The sequence below is a fragment of the Mustela putorius genome, unplaced genomic scaffold (assembly GCF_011764305.1).
Source record: "Mustela putorius furo isolate JIRA1106 unplaced genomic scaffold, ASM1176430v1.1 tig00000083_pilon_pilon_pilon, whole genome shotgun sequence".
NCBI classification, from domain to species: Eukaryota; Metazoa; Chordata; class Mammalia; order Carnivora; family Mustelidae; genus Mustela; species Mustela putorius.
In genome coordinates this window covers 40,795,617-40,819,860 of record NW_025421273.1, presented here as the reverse complement: position 1 = coordinate 40,819,860, position 24,244 = coordinate 40,795,617, and the positions used below count along the sequence as shown (strand labels likewise).

At 36.3% G+C, this 24,244-nt stretch overlaps 1 protein-coding gene across 1 annotated transcript in view; it reads right to left on the bottom strand.

Annotated features, from left to right (window-relative positions):
* Nucleotides 1-24,244, bottom strand: part of DTHD1 (death domain containing 1) — a 79,986-nt gene that overhangs the window by 33,199 nt on the left and 22,543 nt on the right. Inside the window, exons 5-8 of the mRNA XM_045076353.1 lie at nucleotides 23,261-23,440; nucleotides 21,722-21,966; nucleotides 9,563-9,727; nucleotides 7,547-7,836 (exon numbers count right to left, since the gene is read on the bottom strand). Coding sequence (XP_044932288.1) covers nucleotides 7,547-7,836; nucleotides 9,563-9,727; nucleotides 21,722-21,966; nucleotides 23,261-23,440 — 880 coding nt within the window. The remainder of the gene's footprint in view (nucleotides 1-7,546; nucleotides 7,837-9,562; nucleotides 9,728-21,721; nucleotides 21,967-23,260; nucleotides 23,441-24,244) is intronic.

Genomic DNA, 24,244 nt, shown 5'->3' with positions numbered 1-24,244 from the left:
GGCTGTTTCTAGATCTAAAAATCTTTGATTTTCTTTTTCCCTTCCATTTTGCTCTAACAAAAAAACTATTGGAAATATTCAGTTCTTTCTGTATTTAGAAAATTATTTTTACCTTTCAATAATTGTCTTTTTTCTCTCCCCTAACTTCATAGCATATGGAACACTAACGTGACCTCACCATAGGCATTCTAGATGTATGGTATCCACCAGCAGCATGCGGCTTTAAAATTAAAGGTGAAAATAATTAAAATTAAATAAAATGGAAAATCAATTCCTTGATCACTCCAGCCCCATTTCAAATATTCAATAGCAACCTATGTTTAGTAGCTACCTTATTTGGCAGTGCAGGTGCAAAACATTTCTACCATCACAGAAATAGAGATATTTTAGAAAAATTTTAAAAATGGAAGAGTTACTAGACTTATGTTACTGACATTTGTATTGAAACCTAATTAATTCCACCAAATAAGAGTATATCTTCTCAACTGTTCATTGTAAATACTAGAGCTTTGGTGGAGATAACTTTTGTCTCATGGAGGTTTTACCAGGACAATTTTATGTTGTCACTGAAAAAGCAAGACAGAGACTGCCATTTTCCTTAAGGCATGTCTACATTACCCTTCTCAAAATGTAAATGTAAGCTAGATTGTAACAGTGAGATAGTATGTTTCAAATTTAGAGAGCTAAATCCAAGTCCAGCCCAACTATTTATCCACACTGCAATACTTATCCAGTCATTTCACATCTCTGAACTTCTTGGAGGCTTAACTTCCTTATCTTTAAAGCAAGAGAAATAAAACTTACTTCCTAGGATTGCTCTGGGAATGAAAAGAAATAATATGGATAAACTGATCAGCACTTAATTTTTTTTTAATATCAACATGAAGCCTTTATATAGAAGTTGAAATTTCCTCCTATTCCTAGAAGACTAAATGTTGACTACTGGGAGCTCTCTCTCATGGAAAACCTTCCCAATAAAAGAAGAGTTCAGTGAGAGATGTAGATGACACCAATATTTTTCTCCCCATTGGACTACCAGAGGCCATTTTGGTGAATCTCTAAAGCACAGTTAAATCCAGAATTTGAAGAACTCCAGGTTATGAAAGGTGTTGGAGAAAGTCTCTTCATAAAAGTTTATATTTTAGGAGCAACTTGGCTACTCGAATAATGACTCCTAGGACATCCTAGAAAAGGAATAACAAGCCAGGGCTTGCCTTCTTAAAGAGTTTCATTCCAGTAAAAAAAGAAAAAAAAATTTGGAGTCACTAAAAATATCACTAGTAAATTAAGTAAATTAGAATTTATAGATCACTGGAGTACAACACTTGACAAAGTTCTACTCCATACTACCAGAGCTGCTACCTTTGTCCCTACTAGAACTTAATAAATCTCTCCTTCTATCTTTTGAAAGATACTCCCTGCCAGGTATTAAATTACTCGTGAGGAATAATTTAGTTGCAGGATATAAAAGATTAAGGGTGAAGCATAGCTACATTGGTTCAATTTAGATCTTAAATTTGTCAGCCTTTCATTGTCAGTTAATTTTTTAAAATAAGGATCTGTAATGTAAATCTCTGCCATGATTATATATGAAATAAAGGTTAAACTATTAAGGATTTACTAGGAGTAAATAGCATGATTTTAAAGTTATAAATAGAAAGCATAGATTTTTTTTTTTTAAGTTGGAATTTCATTGCTGCCAAGATATGGCACTACATTTTGAATGCCCCTTGGGAAAAAATGTTTAAAAATATTTTTAAAAGGACAAGCAACACAAAGAAAATTCAGTATTCTATTTTTTCTCCCACATTGTCATATTTAGAGAAGTAAAAGCAAAATTCATTTATTGCATTCCAAAATTATGAAATCAACCATCAGTTGACTTTTTGAAAACCGCTTTCTCCTCAACATATTATGTAATATAGTTCCTAGAAGACATTGGAATAGTAGCTGTTCAATAAATATTTCTCATATGAAGAAATAAGGAATTACTTATATTTTCTGTTACTAGATAAATCTTATAGCAATATATTTTCTTCTCAGTGAGGGGAATTGGGATATTTTTCAAAGATTATGTAGAAAGTACGAGTGTAGAAATACATGCTTTGGCTTAGAGAAGTCAGATGAGTAAGTTAAAGGCTAGCAAAATGAAGAACCAGAAGAATTTTGTAAGAACCACTGGCTCAGGGGTTTTCTGTGTTCTAACACAATTCTACCACCTCGATCCGTATGCCACCATCATCCCTTGCTTGGTTTATTACAATGGCTCATTAACCATCTCCCCAATTCTTCTTTTGCCTCTGAGATTACAACTGTGTTAGGAATCTATTCTACAATCCAACTCAGATCATGTGACTCCTCTGCTAACAAGATGGCTCCCCATTTCACTTGGAATAAAAGGCAAACTCCTTGATATGGCCTTCAAGGAATGCTCAGTACTCCCCTCCTAGCCCGGACTGACCTCTCACTTCCTCTCCTCCACCCATTTCAGCCTCCTTGCTGCTCCCCAAACAGATCAGGCACACCTCTGCCTCTGTTCAGTAGCACTCGGAATCCCTCAGCCTGGGACAAACTCCCCTGAGATAGGATTACAGCTCCTTTCTTGCCTTCTTTAAGTCTCTGCTTGAATGCCACTTTCCCAAAAAGGTCATCCATCATGAGTAGATTTAAAATTGCAACTCTGGCACTCCCTCTAAGACTGTTGATACCTTTTCCTTGTTTTATTCATCTATAAGGCACCTCTCCCGCATCATACTGTACATTTCATTTACTTATTTGCTTCTTTGTCTCTCTCCAGTAGAATAAAATACACACAAGGGCAGGAAATTTTTGTTGAATGAATAAAAGGGTGCTCATTCTAACATCCTACACATGTTTCTCGGAAGGGCACCTCCCCGGGCCAAAGAGCATTCAGGACAACTTTGACGCACACGGACCTCTTTAGAAATTACTAGATGTGATGAAAAGTGTAATTATAACAAATTTTATCTGCCCATTTCCTGGCACTTTCTGGATTCTGTGAGCATTGAGGGTTTAGATGACATGCAATAGGAGGTCTAAGTGCTAAATTAACAGCTGTAACCTGGAGAATGAAAACATTTATTCAGAAGGAAGACAAAGACCAATATAAAAAGAACCCAGGGGAGCATTTATCTTATTTTCTCTTAGAAGGAGAAATAAAGTACATGGCCCATGATTCCTCATTAAAAGGAATCATCTTTATTCTATGTAAATAAATATAAAATTTTTGACATTTCTCAAAGGACAGTCTCCTAAACTTTTAAATTAAAATTAAATAAAAATATTTAATTTTAAAAATATTTAAAAGTTTAAATATTTAATTTCAAAATTAAATATTTTTAAAATTTAAATTTTAAATACTTTGAATTACATAATTCTATAATGTTAAATTCTTTCCTAAGTTTTTATCTTCCATTCTTCCAACAAAAACTCCTTCTAACTGCTAGGCATTATACTAGGTACTAGGTATGGAATGGTGCCCACCAACAGGACAGGACCAGCTCTCAAGGGACTGTAGTCAGAGAAAAGGACATTGATCCAACAACTAAATGAATAAATGAAGATTGTATCTATGGCCAGGTACACAAAAGAGAAGTAAATAAAGATCTGAAAAAGCAAGATAAGAACTGGGGTGCCTGGGTGGCTCAGTGGGTTAAGCCTCTGCCTTAGGCTCAGGTCATGATCTTAGGATCCTGGGATCAAGTTCCGCATCAGGTTCTCTGGTGGGGAGCCTGGTTCCTCCTCTCTCTCTCTGCCTGCCTCTCTGCGTACTTGTGATCTCTTTCTGTCAAATAAATAAATAAAATCTTAAAAAAAAAAAAAGAAAGTAAGATAAGAACTGACATATCAGAAAAGGTGGGAACACTCTTCTAAATATGACCATCAAGGTGAGGTATGAAAGTGGAGGAGGAAGTAACTGGAGGTGGGTGGAGTGGGTGGGTATAGAGAAGAACCCTCTAAGCAGACATTAGCTGATTGTATGTCTTTGAGATTCACAGAAACCATCACAGGCTTTAATGAAAGGATGAGGTATCAGAGCTTTCCTGGGAATCTTGCTCCTCTTACAGGGAGAGGAACCCAGTGAGGCCACAGATCTGAGCAGAGGTCTCTAGGAAAGGCAAAAGAGAAACAACCCAGCATCCTGCCCTAGTCATTTCCCTTGAGTGAAATAAGTTCTTCTCCATTCCTTACATGGAGGAATTGCTCAGGCACTGGCTTTCCTCAGGCACTCTTATTTTAGCTTATGTTCTCCCTCCTTATTACGGACAATGATACACTCAGTACCATGGCTCATGAGAAGCATAGTAACTCACTCCTGTTTAGGGCACTAGATAAACACAGCTGCTCTTCCAAGTATTACAGGAAAATCACTGGCATCATTACTTTGGGTGGGACACTTCCAGTTTTTGACTCTCTCTTCTTAGAGAGATTGTCCCAGGGTAGACACTGTGGTTTCTGTTTCGGAAGCCAAGTAGAAAAGGATCTCTTCTATGTTCCTTCCTCCTCCTCCTCACCCTTCCCTTTCCCTTTTTCTGATACCCTGTCACTCACTCACTAGCTCCTGCCAGCTGACTCAGATGGCTGGGACAGTGAATGCGGAAGTGGAAAAGACAGTTTGCGCTGGGACACTTCGGGTCTTATTTCTGAGATGCCAGAAAAAGGGCAGCCTTGGCTTCAAGCTGCATCATTTTTGTGACAACAAAGAGCCAATGGAGCTTGGCTTCAATTTCCAGAATTACAGAGAAAATAAGCATCATTAAAAATCAATGAGATCTGTATCAATTTATAAGGGAACAGAAACTATTACTTTGAGTCTATCACAAGATTCCTGGGCCAGAAATCCCCATAAAACCCATGCCTGACTTCTCCCTTACCCCTCACTTTTGCCAACGGACCTATTAGATTCTATTCCACATCAAGGAGAGAAGTTACAGAGGGGAAGTGGTTGAATTAGTAAAAAGAAATTGCTGGGATGGCAACTTCTCCAAAAATCTTTTTATCTCTTCTCTCATATAGCTGTTTTCTCTTTGTGTTCTCCTTTTTCTTCCTTTTCTCATTCTCTTCATCTTTTTTTCCCTTTTTATTTTATTTATTTTTATTTTATTTTATTTTATTTTATTTCTTTTCAGTGTTCCAGCATCCATTGTTTATGCACCACACCCAGTGCTCCCCATGCAATCCGTGCCCTCCTTAATACTTACCACCAGGCTCACCCATCCCCTCACCCTCTCCCCTCCAAAACACTCAGTTTGTTTCTCAGAGTCCACAGTCTCTCACGGTTTGTCTCCCCCTCCGATTTCCCCCATCTCACTTCTCCTCTCCATCTCCCCATGTCCTCCGTGTTATTCCTTATGCTCCATAAGTAAGTGAAACCATATGATACTTGACTCTTTCTCTTGACTTATTTCATTCAGCTTATATAATCTCTTCTAGTCCCATCTATGTTGATATAAAAGTTGGGTATTCATCCTTTCTGATGGAGGCATAATACTCCATAGTATATATGGACCATATTTTCTTCATCCATTCATCCGTTGAAGGGCATCTTAGTTCTTTCCCACAGTTTGGCAACTGTGGCCATTGCTACTGAACATTGGGGTACAGGTGTCCCTACTTTTCACTACATCTTGTATCTTTGGGGTAAATACCCAGTAGTGCAATTTCAGGGTCAGAGCGTAGCTCTATTTTTAATTTCTTAAGGAATCTGCACACTGTTTTCCAAAGTGGCTGCACCAACCTGCATTCCCACCAACAGTGTAAGAGGGTTCCCCCTTCTCCACATCCCCTCCAACACTTGTTTTTTACTCTCTTGTTAATTTTGACCATTCTAACTGGTGTAAGGTGGTATCTCAATGTGGTTTTGATATGAATATCCCTGATGGCTAACGATAAAGAACATCTTTTCATGTGCCTATTAGCCATTTGTATGTCTTCTTTGGAGAAGTGTCTGTTCATGTCTTCTGCCCATTTTTTGACATGATTATGTGTTTTGTGTGTGTTGAGCTTGAGGAGTTCTTTATAGAACTCCAAGGGTTGGATATAGAATCCAAGGGTTGGATATCAGCCCTTGGTCTATAGTGTCCTTTGCAAATATCTTCTCCCTTTCTGTGGGTTGCCTTTTTGTTTTGTTGACTGTTTTCTTTGCTGTGCAGAAGCTTTTGATCTTGATGAAGTCCCAAAAGTTCAATTTCACTTTTGTTTCCATTGCCTTTGGAGACATGTCTTGAAAGAAGTTGCTCTCGCTGATGTCAAAGAGGTTATTGCCTATGCTATCCTCTAGGATTTTGATAGATTCCTGCATCATGTTGAGGTCTTTTATCCATTTCAAGTTTATCTTTGTGTATGGTGTTAAGAGAATGGTTGAGTCTCATTCTTCTACATATAGCTGTCCAATTTTCCCAGCACCATTTATTGAAGAGACTGTCCTTTTTACAATGTATATTTTTTCCTGCTTTGTTGAAGATTATTTGACCATAGAGTGGAGGGTTCATATCTGGTCTCTCTACTCTGTTCCACTGGTCTATGTTTTTACCTCTTTTTCTTATCTATTCCCTCACTTCTCCCCCATTATCCTGCAACCTCTCATATTCATTTGTGCTGTTTGTTTTTCTTAGTATTGTCATATATTCACTCATTCAGTGCATAGCTATTGAAAGCTCTTGATGTACCACACTCTCAATGTGCCAGGTCCAGGGGTACATGGGAAGACATAGTCATCAGCCTCATGAAATTTACATTCCAGTGAAGAACACAAGTATATGAATGAAAAATAAGTGAATAAATAAAATCGTTTCAAGTTGTGGTAAGATTTATAATGGAAGCAAAAAAGCACCAGATAAATATGAGGGTGAGAGGTAAGCAGAGTGTCTTCTAGATCAGAGAGGTTCTTAGCCACTTTTGTGCCATGGACCCTTTTGGAACTTGGTGAAACCTATTGGCTTCTCAGAGTAGTCTTTTAAATGTATAAAATGAAGTAAGTGGAAGTATACATAAGATAATTATACTGGAATATAGTTCTATGCACACATCTCTTGGGAATCCACTGATCCAAGATTAGATTCTTCGTAGTACATCAGGAAGAGTTTAGTTATTATTTTAAGTAAATTAAGAGATAACTGTAAGGTTTTAATGATGGGGCAATAAAGTATGATTTATAGTTCTAAATGGTTATTATTGTTCCTGTGTGGGATTAGATTTCACATGGCTAATAGTGGAAGCAGAGGAGTATTTAGGAGGTAACTGCCCTGTTGTGTGAGAGAGATGATTCTAGCTTGGACTCAGTAATCCTGGAGAAGACTATTCCTAGAAGAATGTCACTTAGAGTCTGTCTATAAGGATCATTCATCCCCTCATAAGAGAAGAGGCTGGAAAGGAAGAAAGAAATAAGTGTTTTCCTCTTCCCACTTTTTAAAAGCCTCTTCTCACTTTTTTGGAAGTGTCCTTAGTCCTACAAGTTTAACAAACTCTTTCTGAAGTTTGCAGCTGTTAGCCCATAGAGAGTACAACAAGGTGTCTTTATACTTACTTGAAGCAAAGATATTTCCAGTAAATCTTAAAAGAAGCTGGTCTCCTTCTTTTACTTGGAAGGGACGCGATGGCTCCGGAGGACCACTGAACGCTTCCAAACGCAAGCCCCGAAGCACCTGGCTTAAATCTTTAGAGGGCACCACAAGGATAACTACTCTCCGGGGGTTGTCTTTCTGGTGGCACAGTACAGCACAAGCAGTGGTGCTGAGCATGGCTTCCTCCAGAGCTTTCACAAAAGAAACCAAATGGCTGTTTTCCACATTGGAAGAAAGATGAAGCACAACAAACCTGCATGGGAGCAAAGAGGCATGACATAAGGGCCACCTGCCACGTCAAAGATATACTCATAACAAATAACACCCAAGGAAAGAGCCAATCCCATTCAACATTCTTCGAAATCAGGCATGCTGAAAACCCAAAAGTTAGATTTGTGAATGACGTTAATGCAACTCTTGGCAGCCCGGGAATGTTGAAACCAAACCAAATTCTAAACAGATGTTTATAGATGAAGCAATTGCCCAGTCTCAGATCAGCTCTAAATATGGCAGCATATTCTAAATTATATTTTATCTGGCATTACCAAAGAGCATTACTTCAAACTATAGAAGAGAAAGATAATCAAGATCATCCATTTACTACCAATGGGACAAAGAATACAGGTCACAATTAAGTGGGGATTCAACATTTTATCTCTGTCTCTGTGTGGTAAGGATGGTTATGAATGGACCCTGATGTGCGTTGAATTTTATCCCCTCTACCTAAATTCATATGTTGGAGGCCTAACCCCCAGTACCTTAGAATGTGACTTTATTTGGAGGTAGGGTCTTGACAGAGGTAATCAAGTTAACATGAGGTCAGTAGATATATCCTAACCCAATATTACTGGTGTCATAAAAAGGGGAAATCTGGACATAAAAATATGCATACACAGGGAACGCCATGTGAACATGACAATGGCCCTCTAAAAGTCAAGGGGAAAAGGCCTGGAACAGATCCTTCCTCATAGTCCTCAGAAGGAAGGAACCTTATAACAATTTGATCTTGGACTTCTAGCCTCTAGAATGATGAGCCAATACATTCCTGTTGTCAAAGCCACCTAGTTTGTGGGACTGTTTTAGGGCAGCCTGGCAGACTAATAAATACGCCTTTCTCTGAGCTGGATCACTGCCCTTTCACACATTTCCCCCGACTTTTCTCCAGAGAATTACCCTACAGGAGCCCCCTCAGCCAGAACATCCCTGCACCCACAGACAGGGACTGACCGATGCAGGGGTATAAAGCCATCTTTCTCGGTCCTCATGTTCTAGAGCTTCCCTGAGGTATCAGGCTGAGGTAAAACTTCTACTGAAACCAGAGGTTTTCCGATCTTACTCCTTTGCCCTACTTATTTCTTTCATTGCCTTACAAGATTCATCTAAGAGTTCTCCCTCAATAAATCAATAAATTCTCATCTTAGACTTCATTTCTGACCCAAGACAATTGTAGATGTAAGATCTTCCATTTTAAAATAAAAGCTGTCTTTAGCCATAGGATTGCCTTCTCTTTACGAGTGTCTGCTCCTCACGAGCTTGAAAAGTGTCTAAAACCCTTTTCATAATGAACTGTCTAGAAAGCATGGAAATGAGAAAGCAAAATGAGGACACAGAAATAACAAATTCAGTTTACATATACACAGTTATGAGATGAGCATAGTAGGAACAGCAAATTACTGTCTTTATGGAATTTCATAAATAAAGGTGCTATTTTAAAACTATTTGGGAGTTAAAAGAAACCTTAAACAATAGGTCTAAGTTATGAGGGCTTTCCAAAAGCACTTATGAAACTCTCATGAATGAAATTATAGACAGCGTATTCGTATCAATCCCGGCTGACGTTTGAAGCACACTCTGAAGAACTATTGTTACGCTTATTTGAAGAATAAAAAATTTAATCCTATAGTTCCATTTCTATAAATATCAATTGTAAGTCATCAGGATATAGTATCATCAACTTTTAGTGATTACCATTGTATTACCTCTCTAAATGTTCACACAGTTCAAATGCTACCAAGCCACTCTGTATGTTTCTCACCACCACATCATCCAGACCAAACCAATCACTGTCTCGGCTTCTGAATCCCAGTAGTTTCAAAGGTTCACAGGCATTGTTCCCAGGTTTTCTTAGCGAAGCGCTTTTTGTCCTATATAATGGTAACAGAAGAAAGACTGGTAAAATTTGCGTGGCATAAATCTTATTTAAGGCATTCATTCTTTCATTAAGCGAATAATTCAATAACAATACATTGTGGTATTCTATGGGCCAGTAATTATGCCAGGCACCAGGAATACAAAGATAAGAAATATACAGCCCTTGCTTTGCAGAAGCTAACAGGATTACTGTATTATCCAAACACAGGACAAGGTGATCAGTGTGGTAATTAAGGGAATGTGCAGGATGGCTTAGAGCAGAAGGAAAGGCTCAGGGAAGCTTGCAAAGTGGAAAGGTTAATATTTGTGATAAGCTTTTGAGAACGAGAAGTATTTTATTACTGACAAGAGTTAAGGGAAAACCCCAAAACATGAATAAACTTGCTGGTAAGTACAAATGCCTTAGGAGAGCCAAGATTAGTAGAGGTGCCTGATAGGGGAGATCACAGACTTGGGAGCAAGAGTTTCTACTTTCAAATCCTTGGTAAATCTGCATCTTATTAATTATCCAACCATGGACAAGATATTTGTTCTTTCTGTATCACCGTTTCCTTATTCATAGTATGGGAGCAACATCAGTATCTACATCATGGAATGAAATCAGTATTTGTAAAGCACTTATAATTATACTAAGCATTAATGCCATTAATATTCTCATCGTAAAAAAAAAATTCTCATCCTACTTCCTACAGCAGACATAGAAATTAGCTTTCTTGTATAGTGCTCCTTCCTTTTTAACCTACTCCACTCAGATCCCCTAAAAGGGGCAGTTGTATGTATCATGTGCTACCTTCCATCAGCCAGAGCTGGACTGACTCACAGTAGACCAATTTTAAGCACTGAAAAATATTTTATCCTTTTTCTTCGGAATTTGTCTAAGAGGCTCAGAAATTATAACTTGTCTTTTAGCTGCACTGCCCTGGATTATGAAAATAATAAGCACAGAGATTAGTAAGAAGGGAAAAATAGAGGAGATGCTAAAAGAGAAAAGGAGAAAAATCACAATGAAAGGATTCATGTAGTCCTAGAGATGGAATTCATGTAGTCCTAGAGATGTCCTTACAATAAACCTTTCTTTTCCTGAATTCACTTAAATGGGTTTATATTACTCACTGAGGAAGAAGTCCTCCATACTGACCATGTTGGAGTGGAGAAAATGGTCTAATGATGCTACTACTCACGAGGGTTTCAGAACCATTTTTGCTAGCTACTTAGAATGAAGCCCCATTCCCCCATCTTTATTTGTGAATAGAATTAGTTACGGTGGGGGGTGTCTGGTGACTCAGCTGGTTAAGCATCTGCCTTCAGCTCAGGTCATGATCCGAGAGTCCCAGGATCGAGCCCTGCATGAGTTTCCCTGCTCAGAGGGGAGTCTGCTTCTCCCTCTGCTTTCATGCTCTCTCTCTCTCACTCTCTCTCAAATAAATAAATGAAACCTTAAAAAAAAAGAATTAGTTATGGCTTTAAATCTACCTTAGTGTTACAAGTTGAGCTGTCTTATGACATAAATGAGGAACTTAATCCTATTTAAAATGTCCACTCTGAAAACTTTAGACTCTTCTGATTCCTTCAGGGAATCGACTAGTTTAAAATAAGGGAGATAGTGAAGAAATAGCATTTAGTTTTGGGGTTTTGTTTTAAAACTACAAATACAGTGAATTTTGTAATCTTTTGAAGTTAATAATTTATTAACACAGGAAGATACACTCAAAGTGAATCCAAAACTTTGACCATTTACTAGAAACTGGCTTAAAAAATGTATTTTTGATTTCTTCTTCTTATGACAATTCTTACTTTTTTTTCTATCAATGCCTTAAATTTTTGTGGGGACTTATAGATTCCTCGCTGTAGTGTAAATGGTGCTACTCCAGGGTCAAGGTGGATGTAAAACCTGAGCTAAATAGTGCATTTGGCATTCATTAATACATTTGGCAAAAAATACAATTTTCCCCCATTCTGATCATATGATAGGACTGCCCTTCCTTTTTAAAAATTATTTTTAAATTTAAATTCAATTAATTAACATATAATTGTTTATTCATTTCAGGGATGCTAGGCTGTGATTCGTCAGTCTTATGTAATACCCAGTACCCATTACAACACACACTCTCCCCAATGTCCAACTCCCAGTTACCCCAACCCTCCACCCCACAGCCCTCCAGCCACCCTCAGTTTGTTTCATATGATTAAGAGTCTCTTATGGTTTGTCTACCTCTCTGATTTTGTCCTGTTTCATTTTTTTTCCTCTCTTCCCCTATAATCCTCTGCCTTATTTCTCCAGTTCCAGATATCAGTGACCTCCTATGATAATTGTCTTTCTCTGATTGACTTATTTCACTTAGCATAATACACTGTAGTTCCATCCATGTTGTTGCATATGGCAAGATTTCATTTTTGAGGGCTGTATAATATTCCATTTATATGTCTCTATCTCTCTCTCTCTCCCTCTCTCTCTCTCTATATATATATAGATAGATACAGATAGATATAGATATCTAGATCTATGTAGATATATATCTATAGATCTTATGACAATTCTTACTTTTTTTTCTATCAATGCCTTAAATTTTTGTGGGGACTTATAGATTCCTCGCTGTAGTGTAAATGGTGCTACTCCAGGGTCAAGGTGGATGTAAAACCTGAGCTAGATATCTATATCTAGATATCTAGATATCTATATCTAGATCTATAGATATATATCTATATAGATCTAGATATCTATATCTATCTGTATCTATCTAGATATCTATATATTTATACATATATATCTCACATCTTCTTTATCCATTCATCTGTAAAAGGACATCTGGATTCTTTCCATGGTTTGGCTATTTAGACATTGTTGCTATAAACACTGGGGTGCAGATGGCCCTTCGGATCACTATATTTGTATCTTTCGGGTAAATATCCAGTAGTGCAATTGCTGGATCATAGTGTAATTGTATGTTCAACTTTTTGAGGACCCTCCATACCATTTTCCAGAGTGAACTGCACTTCCTGTCCCCTGTGGTTGAGTGGGGCCATATGACTGATTGTGGTTAATGAACGGTGAATGCCACTTGGAGACCAAGCATTTAATTACTCATGTGAATCTATCCAAAGCTTTTTCTTCTGCTACTTGACAGCAGCCAGAAAGTGGCGGCCTTTCAGCCAGAGTCCTAGAGTAAGGATAACCAAGGAGCAGCCTGCCTTTGATGACAACACAGCATGTGTGAGATATAAAGATTATAACCAGCCCTTGGGAATTCAGGCTTTTGTTAATATGCCATAACTTAACCTAGCCTGCACTGTATAGTGCATCATCCTTCTGGTCCCAGTGATCTGCTCAGGGATGGGTTTGTAATTGATTTAGAGTAAGAATAATTCTCAGGGCCTTTATGCATATCCATGGGGAAGCTTCACCATTTCCACTGGACATGCAGGTATCAAGATGTAGCTATCGCCAGCATGAGGAACAAGAGAATGTCAGAGAATGGAATTGGCACAGAGAAAGGAAGAAAGAGAAGAGAGAGACTAGGTACTTTCTGGTTTAAGAGGAAATGTAAAGATAAACATATCCCCAGACTTTATTTACATGAACCAAAGAATTTCTTTCTCCTTAAAATTTTGAGCTTCCTTTTCTGACACTTAAAATAAAAATTTAAAAACCCTTAATGATATAAAGATCAAAATTAGATTTCATTTTTTCCAGCTTTATTGAGATGTAACTGACATATTGTAGAAGGTGTACAATGTGGTGATTTAATACATGTATATGTTGTAAAATGATTATTATAGTAAAGCTAGTAAACACATCCATCTCTTCAAATTCAGACTTTAATGTGATAATGCATATACCTCATCTTGAAATTAAATGATTTGGCAGCAATCTTGCTTATTCCAGCTGTTCCTGACAACTCTGCAAACAAACCCTTCCTTGTCTATATGCTATTAGCAAACTTCCATATCTAGTACTGCCTAATAGTGAAGAGCACCTGCTCACACTCCACGAGACATTCTGATGTATTAAGAGATCCTTAAAACAGAATCAACCTTTATTAAATCAATTTATTTATTCAAGAATAATTGACCTTGCTATTTTTTAAGGACTTTTTCTGTTTCAAAATTTCAGGCATTAAGGGAATTTTATTGGCCTATTTATATTCAAGTGTTCAATTATAATTAACAGAGACATAGAAAAACATGAAAAATCCCATTATCTTCACATAGATGGAAAGAACAATTTCCAGAATATGTAATACAATTCCCCAAAAAATAAAGTGTCTGGGTAGACAAAGCAGCAGATGTGCACTCCAGACTGCCCTTTTCAGGTCTAACAGTGCCCCCAATACATTGCTCTGAGATAAATGACTTCATGCCACAAAATTAAAAGATACTCAGAAGATTTTTCCCAAGATAAAAAAAAAAGTTCTGTTCCAAAGCTCCACAAATAGAAATAGACATTGCTGGGAACTTTTCAAGGATAGTTTCTTTTTTTTTAATCCTTTTTTTTCTATAGCAGTTTTAGGCTTACAGCAAAATTGATAGGAAGGTACAGAGATTCTCTATCTCCTACCCCCGCATATGCATACCTAATATACTATCACTATCCCCCAACAAAGCAGCACCTTTGTTATAATTCATGGACTTACACTTTACACAGCATAATCATCCAAAGTCCATAGTCTAACTCAGGGTTCACTCTTTGTGTTGTATATTCTATAGGTTCGAACAAATATAGAATGACATGTACCCATCATCATATTATGCAGAGTATTTTCACCTCCCTAAGAATCTTCTGCACTCTGCCTATTTGTCCTTCCTTCACTCCAGCCTCTGACAATGCTGATCTTTTTACTGTCTCCATGGTTTTGCCTTTTCCAAAACGTCATACAGTATGTATCATGTAGACTTTTCAGACTGACTTCTTTCACTTAGTAATATACATTTAAAATTCCTCCACGTCTTTTTTGGCTTCATAGCTCATTTCTTTTTGGTACTGAGTAATTTTCTATTGTGGATGTTATTTATCCATTCACCCACTGAAGGACATCTTGGTTGCTTCTTTGACAATTATGAATAAATAAATTATGAATAAATTATGCAGGTGTTTGTGTGACATGTTTTCAACTCTTCTGGATAAATAGCAAGAAGTGCTTAGGAGAAGAATATGTTTAGTTTTGTAAGAAACCAATAGTTTTCCAGTTGTACTATTTTGAATTCCCAACAGCAATGAATAAGAATTCCTGCTGCTCCACATCCTCACCAGTATTTAAGGTTGTCAGTATTCTGGATTTTGGCCATGCATTAAGATGTGTATTGATGCATCATTTTTTGCTTTAATTTGCATCTCAGTGATGACATACATAAAGCATCTGTTCAGATTATTTGACAACTATCTATCTTCTTTGATGAGGTATTTCTTAAGGTCTTTGGACCCTTTTTTAATTAGGTTTTTTGCTTCTTATTGTTTAGTTTTAAGGTTCTTTGTATATTCTGGAAAACACTCTTTTATCAGATGTGTCTTTTAAAAATATGTTTTCCCAATCTGTGACTCATTTTATTTTCTTGATATTCTTTCCCAGAGCAGAAATTTTTAATTTCATGAAGTCCAGCATATGAATTATTTCTGTCAGGAATCATGCCTTTGGTGTCGTTATCTAAAAGTCATCACCATACCCAAGGTCATCTAAGTCTTCACTTACGTTATCTTCTAGGAGTTTTATAGTTTTGCATTTTACATTTATGTCTATAATTATTTTTTTAAGATTTTATTTATTTATTTGACAGAGAGAAATCACAAGTAGGCAGAGAGACAGGCAGAGAGAGAGAGAGAGAGGGAAGCAGGCTCCCTGCTGAGCAGAGAGCCCGATGCGGGACTCAATCCCAGGACCCTGAGATCATGACCTGAGCCGAAGGCAGCGGACTAACCCACTGAGCCACCCAGGTGCCCTTATGTCTATAATTATTGTTATTATGTCTATAATCCATGATGGGTTAAATTTTGTGAATAGTGTAAGGTTTGTGTCTAGATTCAATGTTTTTTGCACGTGGACCTCTACTTGTTCTAGCACTGTTTCTTCAGAAGACTGTCTTCTCCATTGCATTGCCTTTTTCCTTTGTCAAATATGAGTTAACTATATATATATGTGAATCTATTTCTGGGCTCTCTATTGGGTTCTGTTGATCTATTCGCCTATTCTTTCCCCAGCACCACACTGCGTTGATTACTACAGTTATAAGGTAAGTCTCAAAATCAGGTAGTGCTCCTCTTCCAACTCTGTTCTTCTCCTGTGTCAGCTATTCTGGGGAATCATCTCTTTTTGATTTCTTAAGTTACATGGTAGTTTTACCGACTGGTCTATTTTATTCTCATGTGATATGACATATCTATTTCACAAATATTCTCATATATGACTCTCGTATATGTTACATTTGAACAAGATCATCTTAAAACCAACAACATTCTGCAGAAATAGCATTTTTCATGAAGAAAAATGTTTTCCCATTTGATTCTATAAAATGTTTTTAATATAATATGGAATAAACTTTTATTGAATAAGTTAATGTCACCTTTTATTATTGTCAAGATAACTTTTCTGGTTCATAATTCGATGACTTTTTCCCAGAAATCATTCAGACATAAAGGAATGTGGTGTAATAAAGACATTTAATTTTTTTATTTAGATTATGTTTTGGCCTCAACTAGATTTTATCTTTTTAATTTTATGAGGTATGGAGTGCTTCATTGTGTTCCTATTTCCACAGAAAATGTTCACCTATTTTCACCCTTTGATGAAAGAATGTTAAACAAACAGCTGGTATAGGGTTCCATTTTATTGTTGTTGTTGTTTTAAGATTTTATTTATTTATTTGGCAGAGAGACAGTGAGACAGAATATATGCAGGGGGAGTGGGAAAAGGAGAAGCAGCCTTCCCTGCTGAGCAGGGAGCCCAATGCAGGGCTCAATCTCAGGACCCTGAGATCATGACCTTAGCCAAAGACAGACATTTAATGACTGAGCCACCCAGCTGACCCCCATTTTATTGTTTTCTGCTCCACTGGATAGAGAAAATGCATCTACCATATCTAGTGCTAATAACAACAGAGCCTATTATAAAATACTTATTTAACATTGTTTAAAAAAAGAAGGATTACTAATACTATTTACATTTCCACAAATTTATTCATTAATTTATTTAACTCATACAACATTTATTGAGCACCTACTATGTTGTACTTGTGCTGAGTGATGCTAAATGGAAAAGAGAATTTAATAATACTATGGTATGATATAGGATATGCAGAAAGAATGGGACTGACACAAAGAGAGAAAAAATCAGTCCCTCTTGGAGATTTTAGAATGTCTTGACACGTAAGGAAAGAGTTGAACTACCACTTACAGAATAAATCAGAGTTCTTCAAGTAAACATAGATAGAAAAAGGATTTTCTAGTAGAGAGTGTATATACTGTAGCAAAGAAACAGAGAAAAAAAGAGAAATCTGCACTTTGGCCAATAGAGTTGATGACAAATGGTTATCTTCCTGCTACATAGAAATGCTGGACAAAAACTCTCTCTTTCTTAAACACACAGACACACAGAGAGCAACTCGAAAGCCAGAAAGGAAATCCCTTAGGTCTGGAAATTAATAAAATCTCAAAAAAACTAGGAGCACTGGTGGTTCAGCAGGTTAAGCGGCTGCCTTTGTCTCAAGTTACAATCTCCAAGTCCTGGGATAGAGCCCCAGAGGGCTCCCTGCTCAGCAGCGAGTCTGCTTCTCCATTTCCCTCTGCCACTCCCCAACCCCCCAACTCATGCTCACTCTCTCTCCCTCAAATAAATAAATAAAATATTTTTTAAAAGAATCTCAAAAAGCTAGAATTCTCTTCTCTCCCTAGGGAACATGAGCAATTGATTCTACAGATACTTCCACAGTCATCAGTCTCCTCCATACACACACGCTGCCCCACCAACCATGCACTCACACCAGGTGTGGGGGCTGGAGCTGAACATATTATCAGGCACGTTATATGCAGCCCCTAGCTATTAGCTGGAACTAACTAAGTCATCAACCTGGAATCCCAAAAGGACAGCAGTGGCCATGAAATGAGAAACAACAAAAACAACCAAACTCTCTTAGAACATGGGCTCAAGAAATCAACAAACACGCAAAGCAGCTCTGGGCAGGAGGGAAGGGGAGAAGAAAAGCTGATCTGACGAAAAATCATAATCAATACTTGGAAATAGATTTCTAAGGAGAGAATCAGCATTATAGACAATGTTCTGGATTATACCATGCTAATAGATAATAGCAAACATGTTAATAGGTAGGTGATAGAATAATCTGAATGAAACCATAAAATGAGTGTGTTTACAATGATTAAGGAGATAAAGAAAGAAATGGAAAGCTTAATGAAAAACAAAGCATCGTGGAAAAAATGATTTTTAAAATAAAGCAATAAAGCAATAGCCTTTTAAAAATTAGTATTACAATGAGTGAGATGAATGGTTGAAACAGCTGATTTAAAAATAGTAAAATATTTTAAAAATAATAAAATACATGACAAATCTAAGGAAATCACCTCAAATATAGCATAGATGGTATTAAAAGTATTAGAGATTTGGATAGGATGAACAATAGTATAGATTATGTTTAACCCATTTATATCTATTTAATGTAACTGCTTATTTTATTTAATCATCTTTTTCCTTTAATATCCCCATGCTGTTTTCTTGTTTGTTTGGGTTTTTTGGGTTATCCTTTGCCATATCGACTTTTCCTTTCTGCATTTTGCTTTTATGAATGAGACTGAGGCAAGACTAATGTTATTCTTTTTTACTTAATCTGTTTCTGCTAAATGGGTTGTTACAGAATTGTTTCCTTTAAACAGTACATTTCCATTTCCCAAGTCATGCCTATGTAAGCATTGTTACTTTTTTCTTTTTCATAATTGTGTCTAATAATCAATCAGCACTTTCTAACTCAAGGCTTTAATCAACATCAAGAAATTAAATTCAACTATGCCTTTGATTATTGCATCTTTTATGGTTGTTTTGGTTGTTCCTTTGATGGTAACCATAATTATTAGGTGACATCACTTCAAATGATTCCTTATCATACCTGGGTCCCTTTTCATCTCTGCTTGTTATCTTTCTATCTCATCCTGTGTCCTCATCTTGCTCTGGTGTATCCTGATGGCTTTCTGCCTCTCAGAAATTTTGCTTACTGGATACTACTAAGTTTCCAAAATAGATTCCCATAATACTCTCCAGGGAACTGGGATTCTCATTTTTCAAGTTACTGTGAAATGTCAAGACGATGTTCTCCTTCCCTATTTCTATAATTTGATTTTTGTGGTTTTGTTCTGTTTTTGGAATATTTTTGATTGGTATTAAGTTTTTTTCTCCCCCTTAAGAAACCATGTAGGGCTTTTTTCCTTAATCTTGAATAAATATTCATCCACACACTTCCATTTTGGCAACCACTTGAATCTCTTTAAGAGATTTAGATCTGGAGAGCAGATCCATGTGCATAATTTAGAAATCAATTTTCAGTGTCTAATCATTTTTACTGACTATCATTTATCTGGATTACCACGTGTCATCTTTTCCTACCTGGGATAACTGGATTTTAAGTGTTTTGAATCAATTAAGTGTATGAAAATGTGCCACCGTCTGCATGATTTCTACTAGGGCTCTTATTGTTTCTATTCTTATCCCTATACTTAGGGGAATTTCAGTTTTGACAATGAAAAATGCTGTCTCTAATTTCTCTCTGCATTCTACTCTGTCATTTCTGAGGGATGTGGAAGTATAGCAAAAGAGGAGCAAAGGAACACTGATGTAATCAGTTCCCAAAGATGATTGTCTGTGTATTACAGAGATAAATTTATATTTCTCAAACTATGGGAATAGACAACCAAGGACAGACAAATTATTTTTCTATCATCTTTCTTACAAATGGAGAGGTTTTGTTTGATGATGGAAAATATGTATCAGTCACAAATTATTTTTTATCAATCCTTTGCCATCCATCCTCTACATACAGTAGAAATACCAGATTCTAGCAACAGGTTACTGGTAAAATCCATTTTAACAATTAAGTTCTTGTCTTTATGAATATATATATACGTATTTCAGGAAATGTCTAAAACACAATGTCTTAATCTATTAGCCTGTACATTTTAAATTGGAAGCTCCAGGTTACTTTACTTTACCATGATACACAGGAATGTGGATTAACTAAACTACAACTGTATGTATATATATATATATATATATATATAATATTTATATTATATTTATATTCTCTATATATGCATATATATGCATATATAGAGAATATAAATATAATAATTATATTTATTTTATTTAATATATATAATAATTATATTTATTATATTTATATTTATTACATAAATTATTAAATATTATATTTATTAGATAATAATTATTATATTTATATATATAAAAATATATATATTTCTAAAGTAGCAAAAGTACGTATCACTGGATCACATATATATTTTTATGCCCTCTCTCACTGATCTAACATGAGGGAAAGTTTAATTTCTTCTCCCAGCCATAACCTGATATTTTACTATTGCCAGTACCCCAAATTGTAAACATGGTGGGAAAGGACAAATAATCCTCTTCTTAATTTCCAGCCTTGCAGCCTCAAACTAAATAAATGATAGCTACTCAGAGTCATGAGTAGATCTAGAGATATGTGGGTGCATCCAAGATTGCACCACTTGGTAGATACAGATACTTGTACAAGTTCTTACGCATACTGAGTTTCAATCTTCTCTCTAATAAAATGAAAATAAGATGGTGGGTAGATTGGATAAGAAGATATACACAGGAATCCTGGCACACAGAAGCTTCTTAATGAATAGTAGTTAGCATTTCAATTAAGTGTCTGAAGTTGTTTCTCCCTCTTCCAGTTTTTCAGAGGAAAACAAAACCCTTTTCCTTCAGAACTGAAGAGTAGGAAATTCCCTTCTACATTTTTCATTAGGAAAAGAAAATAAGTATTAAATGAAAGGATAAGGGGACGCCTGGGTGGCTCAGTTGGTTGGACGACTGCCTTCAGCTCAGGTCATGATCCCGGAGTTCCAGGATCAAGTCCGCCTCGGGCTCCCAGCTCCATGGGAAGTCCGCTTCTCTCTCTGACCTCCTCCTTGCTCATGCTCTCTCTCACTGTCTCTCTCTCAAATAAATAAATAAAATCTTAAAAAAAATAAAAATAAAAATAAAAAAATAAATGAAAGGATAAGAATTAAGATCAGGATTATTCTGTGTGTATCCTATTTGTTGATAACCTGTCCTTTGAATTTATTTCTGGCTAGTAACTCAATATGCGTATTTTTCTTATCAGTGGGGATTTTAATTAAAAAATTAGGAAAGAATCTACCTATATGGCAAAACAGACTCAAATTTAATTTGCTTTGGAAAGGTTCAGGTTAATTCTTTTCTGACATTTACAGAACACTCTTAAATATAGAAATTAAAACCACTATACCACATCTTTATAATCAACCATATCATAACTTCTTTGAAAGCAAGATTTAATTTTACTTCTTCTGTATCAGCCTTATCACATAGCACACATTTGGGCATGTTACAGCTAAAACTATTACCTTTTATGAATCCACAGTATTTTATTGCTATATTAAAATGTTTCATAATATTTTTTTCAAGATTTTTATGTATTTTTTTATTTGACCAAAAGAGATCACAAGTAGGCAGAGAGGCAGGCAGTTGGGGGTCGGGGGGAAGCAGGTTCCCTGCTGAGCAGAGTCAGATGCGGAGATGGATCCCAGGACCCCGAGATCACCACCCAAGCCAGAGGCAGAGGCTTAACCCACTGAGCCACCCAGGCACCTCAAAATGTTTCATAATATTTTAATACTGATATTTAAATATGTGACATAAAATTACATTTTTCAATTATTTACATTTCTTTGTTTATCATCAAGTCAGAGATAGTAAGATTTAACTCACCGGTTGAGGTATAAAGGTATGATCCTATTGGTCGTGGCACTAGCTGTTCTTTTAAGATCTATCTCAGACCCAAGGGTCTTTTTATCAGGGTGTGGAGCACAAGGTAGGAATACAGTGACTGGCTTCTGGAAAGGATGTATTGATGGGTGCTTAACATGGATCAGAGGGCTTGTGGATACTACTGGGTAAGAAGTATCTTGCTGTGTTTTTAGATATGCCACCAAGGATGGGTCAACTGGCTGAACCTATACAAAATAATACATATATTCATATATTTTAATAACAAAAGATGCAAAGTATCCATACATTACTAAACCAATTTTCTGAAAATTTGATAGAACCTAGTTTTATATACTTCCTTGTGCAATGTTGATAGAATCAACACTGCATTAATTTATAAAAAACACAGCATTTGGTCCCCTTTTTACAGTCTTTCTGAAATCTAGGTTCCCTGTCCTATGTTATAAATAACTGAGAAACATTCTTAATTGTAGGCAACAAAATGACCTAGAAAACAAAATAGACATTTTACATAATTTCTAATTAGAACTGTTGTTAGATCAAGTGATCTTCAGAAACTAGAAAAACAAGACTATATTTATTTGTTTCCTCTCACATAAGAATGGCTAATAAAAATAGCTAGCATGATTCTAAAATTTCAAGTTTATGGAAAATATCTACGAGTAAATTGCTCATCATATGGTTTTTTCCTTACTTTTTCTTTCTTGCAAACCATTTACAATAACTGGGAGAAACAGGCAAGCAAGGGGGAAGAGTCAGGCTGTGAGAACAAGAAATACAGAGAAAGTGTATCTTCTAAAATGGGCAACCACGTTCCATTACATCTTGTGTATACCTTGCAAATAGTGTTTGTATATTTTAAATCCTCATTTCAAAAAAGGGTTGTTTTATAATTAAGTATAATGAAATATTCAGAATTATAAATATTTTCATTGATTAGCCTCCTGTTTGTCATCCTCTCAGATGCAAATCTTGACTCATAATTGTCCCAATGTCTGGCATCAGTTTTATCATAGATACTCAACATATATTTTTGTCAATAAATAACATGAAGGAGACACACAAACACTCACGTAGCTAAGAAAGTTTTCAAATACAGCAGGGATTTATTTCAGAATGAGATTAGCTATGCTCTAAATTATCACTTTATCACTAATAACACTGTATATTAGGTCATTAGAAGTAACAGAAGAATTCATTTACTGGTATAATAAAAAGCTGTATCTTCTTTATCCTTTTTGGATCATGTTTACTGACCCACAAAATCTATGAAAAGAAACTGACCAGTTTGTTTGTTTTTTTTTTAAGATTTTATTTACTTATTTGGCAGACAGAGATCACAAGAAGGCAGAGAGGCAGGTAGAGAGAGAGAGAGGGGGAAGCAGGCTCCCCGCTGAGCAGAGAGACTGATTCGGGGCTTGATTCCAGAACCCTGAGATCATGTCCTGAGACAAAGGCAGAGGCTTAACCCACTGAGCCACCCAGGCACCCCGAAACTGACCAGTTTTTAATATTTACCTTTAATTGTACCAGCACTGGTGAGTTGAAAACTCCTGGAGGATAATTTAAGGACACTCGGGAATCCATGCTTGGCTTAAGAGTAAGGCCTTTCTTTGTTACAGTGAAGGACTCTTTCTTTAAACAGGACACAACAGAAAAGATACCCAACTTGTACACTTTCACTTCAGCACAGGTCCCCTGTATGGATTGAGGACATGAAAGTACATTAACACAGCACAGTTCTGGGAGTATCTGCTGTACATACTCTATCTGCTATCCCTGTAATCTCCCACAGTTGGGAAAGATTACATGAACTCCAAAGGGTGGTCATCTCATGAGATGAAGCAGAGGTAGATATTAGTTTCTCAAATTTGAACTACATGACAGAAAAGAGAGAATTAAATATATTTTTAAAATTTAAATTAAATCCCCCCCCAAAATGTATAGTGAATGGACAATCACAAGTAGTGTTTTCACAAATATTAACTATTTTTGGAATCCTCTCTTCATTTATCAGAATAAACTTTAAATATTGGTCCTTATCTAGAAAATTGAACACTGTTTTAGGGAATCCCAAACGTCATCATTTGGGTAGTTTATGCAAAAGCTAGAGCACCTGTTCTGTCAGCAAATTCTTCCTTCTGACAATTCACAATCTCTTAGTAAATTCATTTTCTCTGTTTCTCTCCATGCAGTGGAACAAATGACTGAAAATAGATATTGGTGTTTCATTTTTACATCGTGACATTTAAATTTGTAATGCATCTATGCAGGCATATTTCAAGCTTTTTTATCACACAGAAAAGGAACTGAGTACATAAAGGAAAACAAAATTATCTACTCATATACTCACCAAAGCTTAAAAATGAAGAGGAAGATTTAAAAGTCATTTGGTCTATTCATGTCTCCCCAAACACCAGCCTGGCTCCGCCCCAGCCTGAGTGGATAATCATGCAGACACACACACACACACACACACACACACACACACACACACATTTC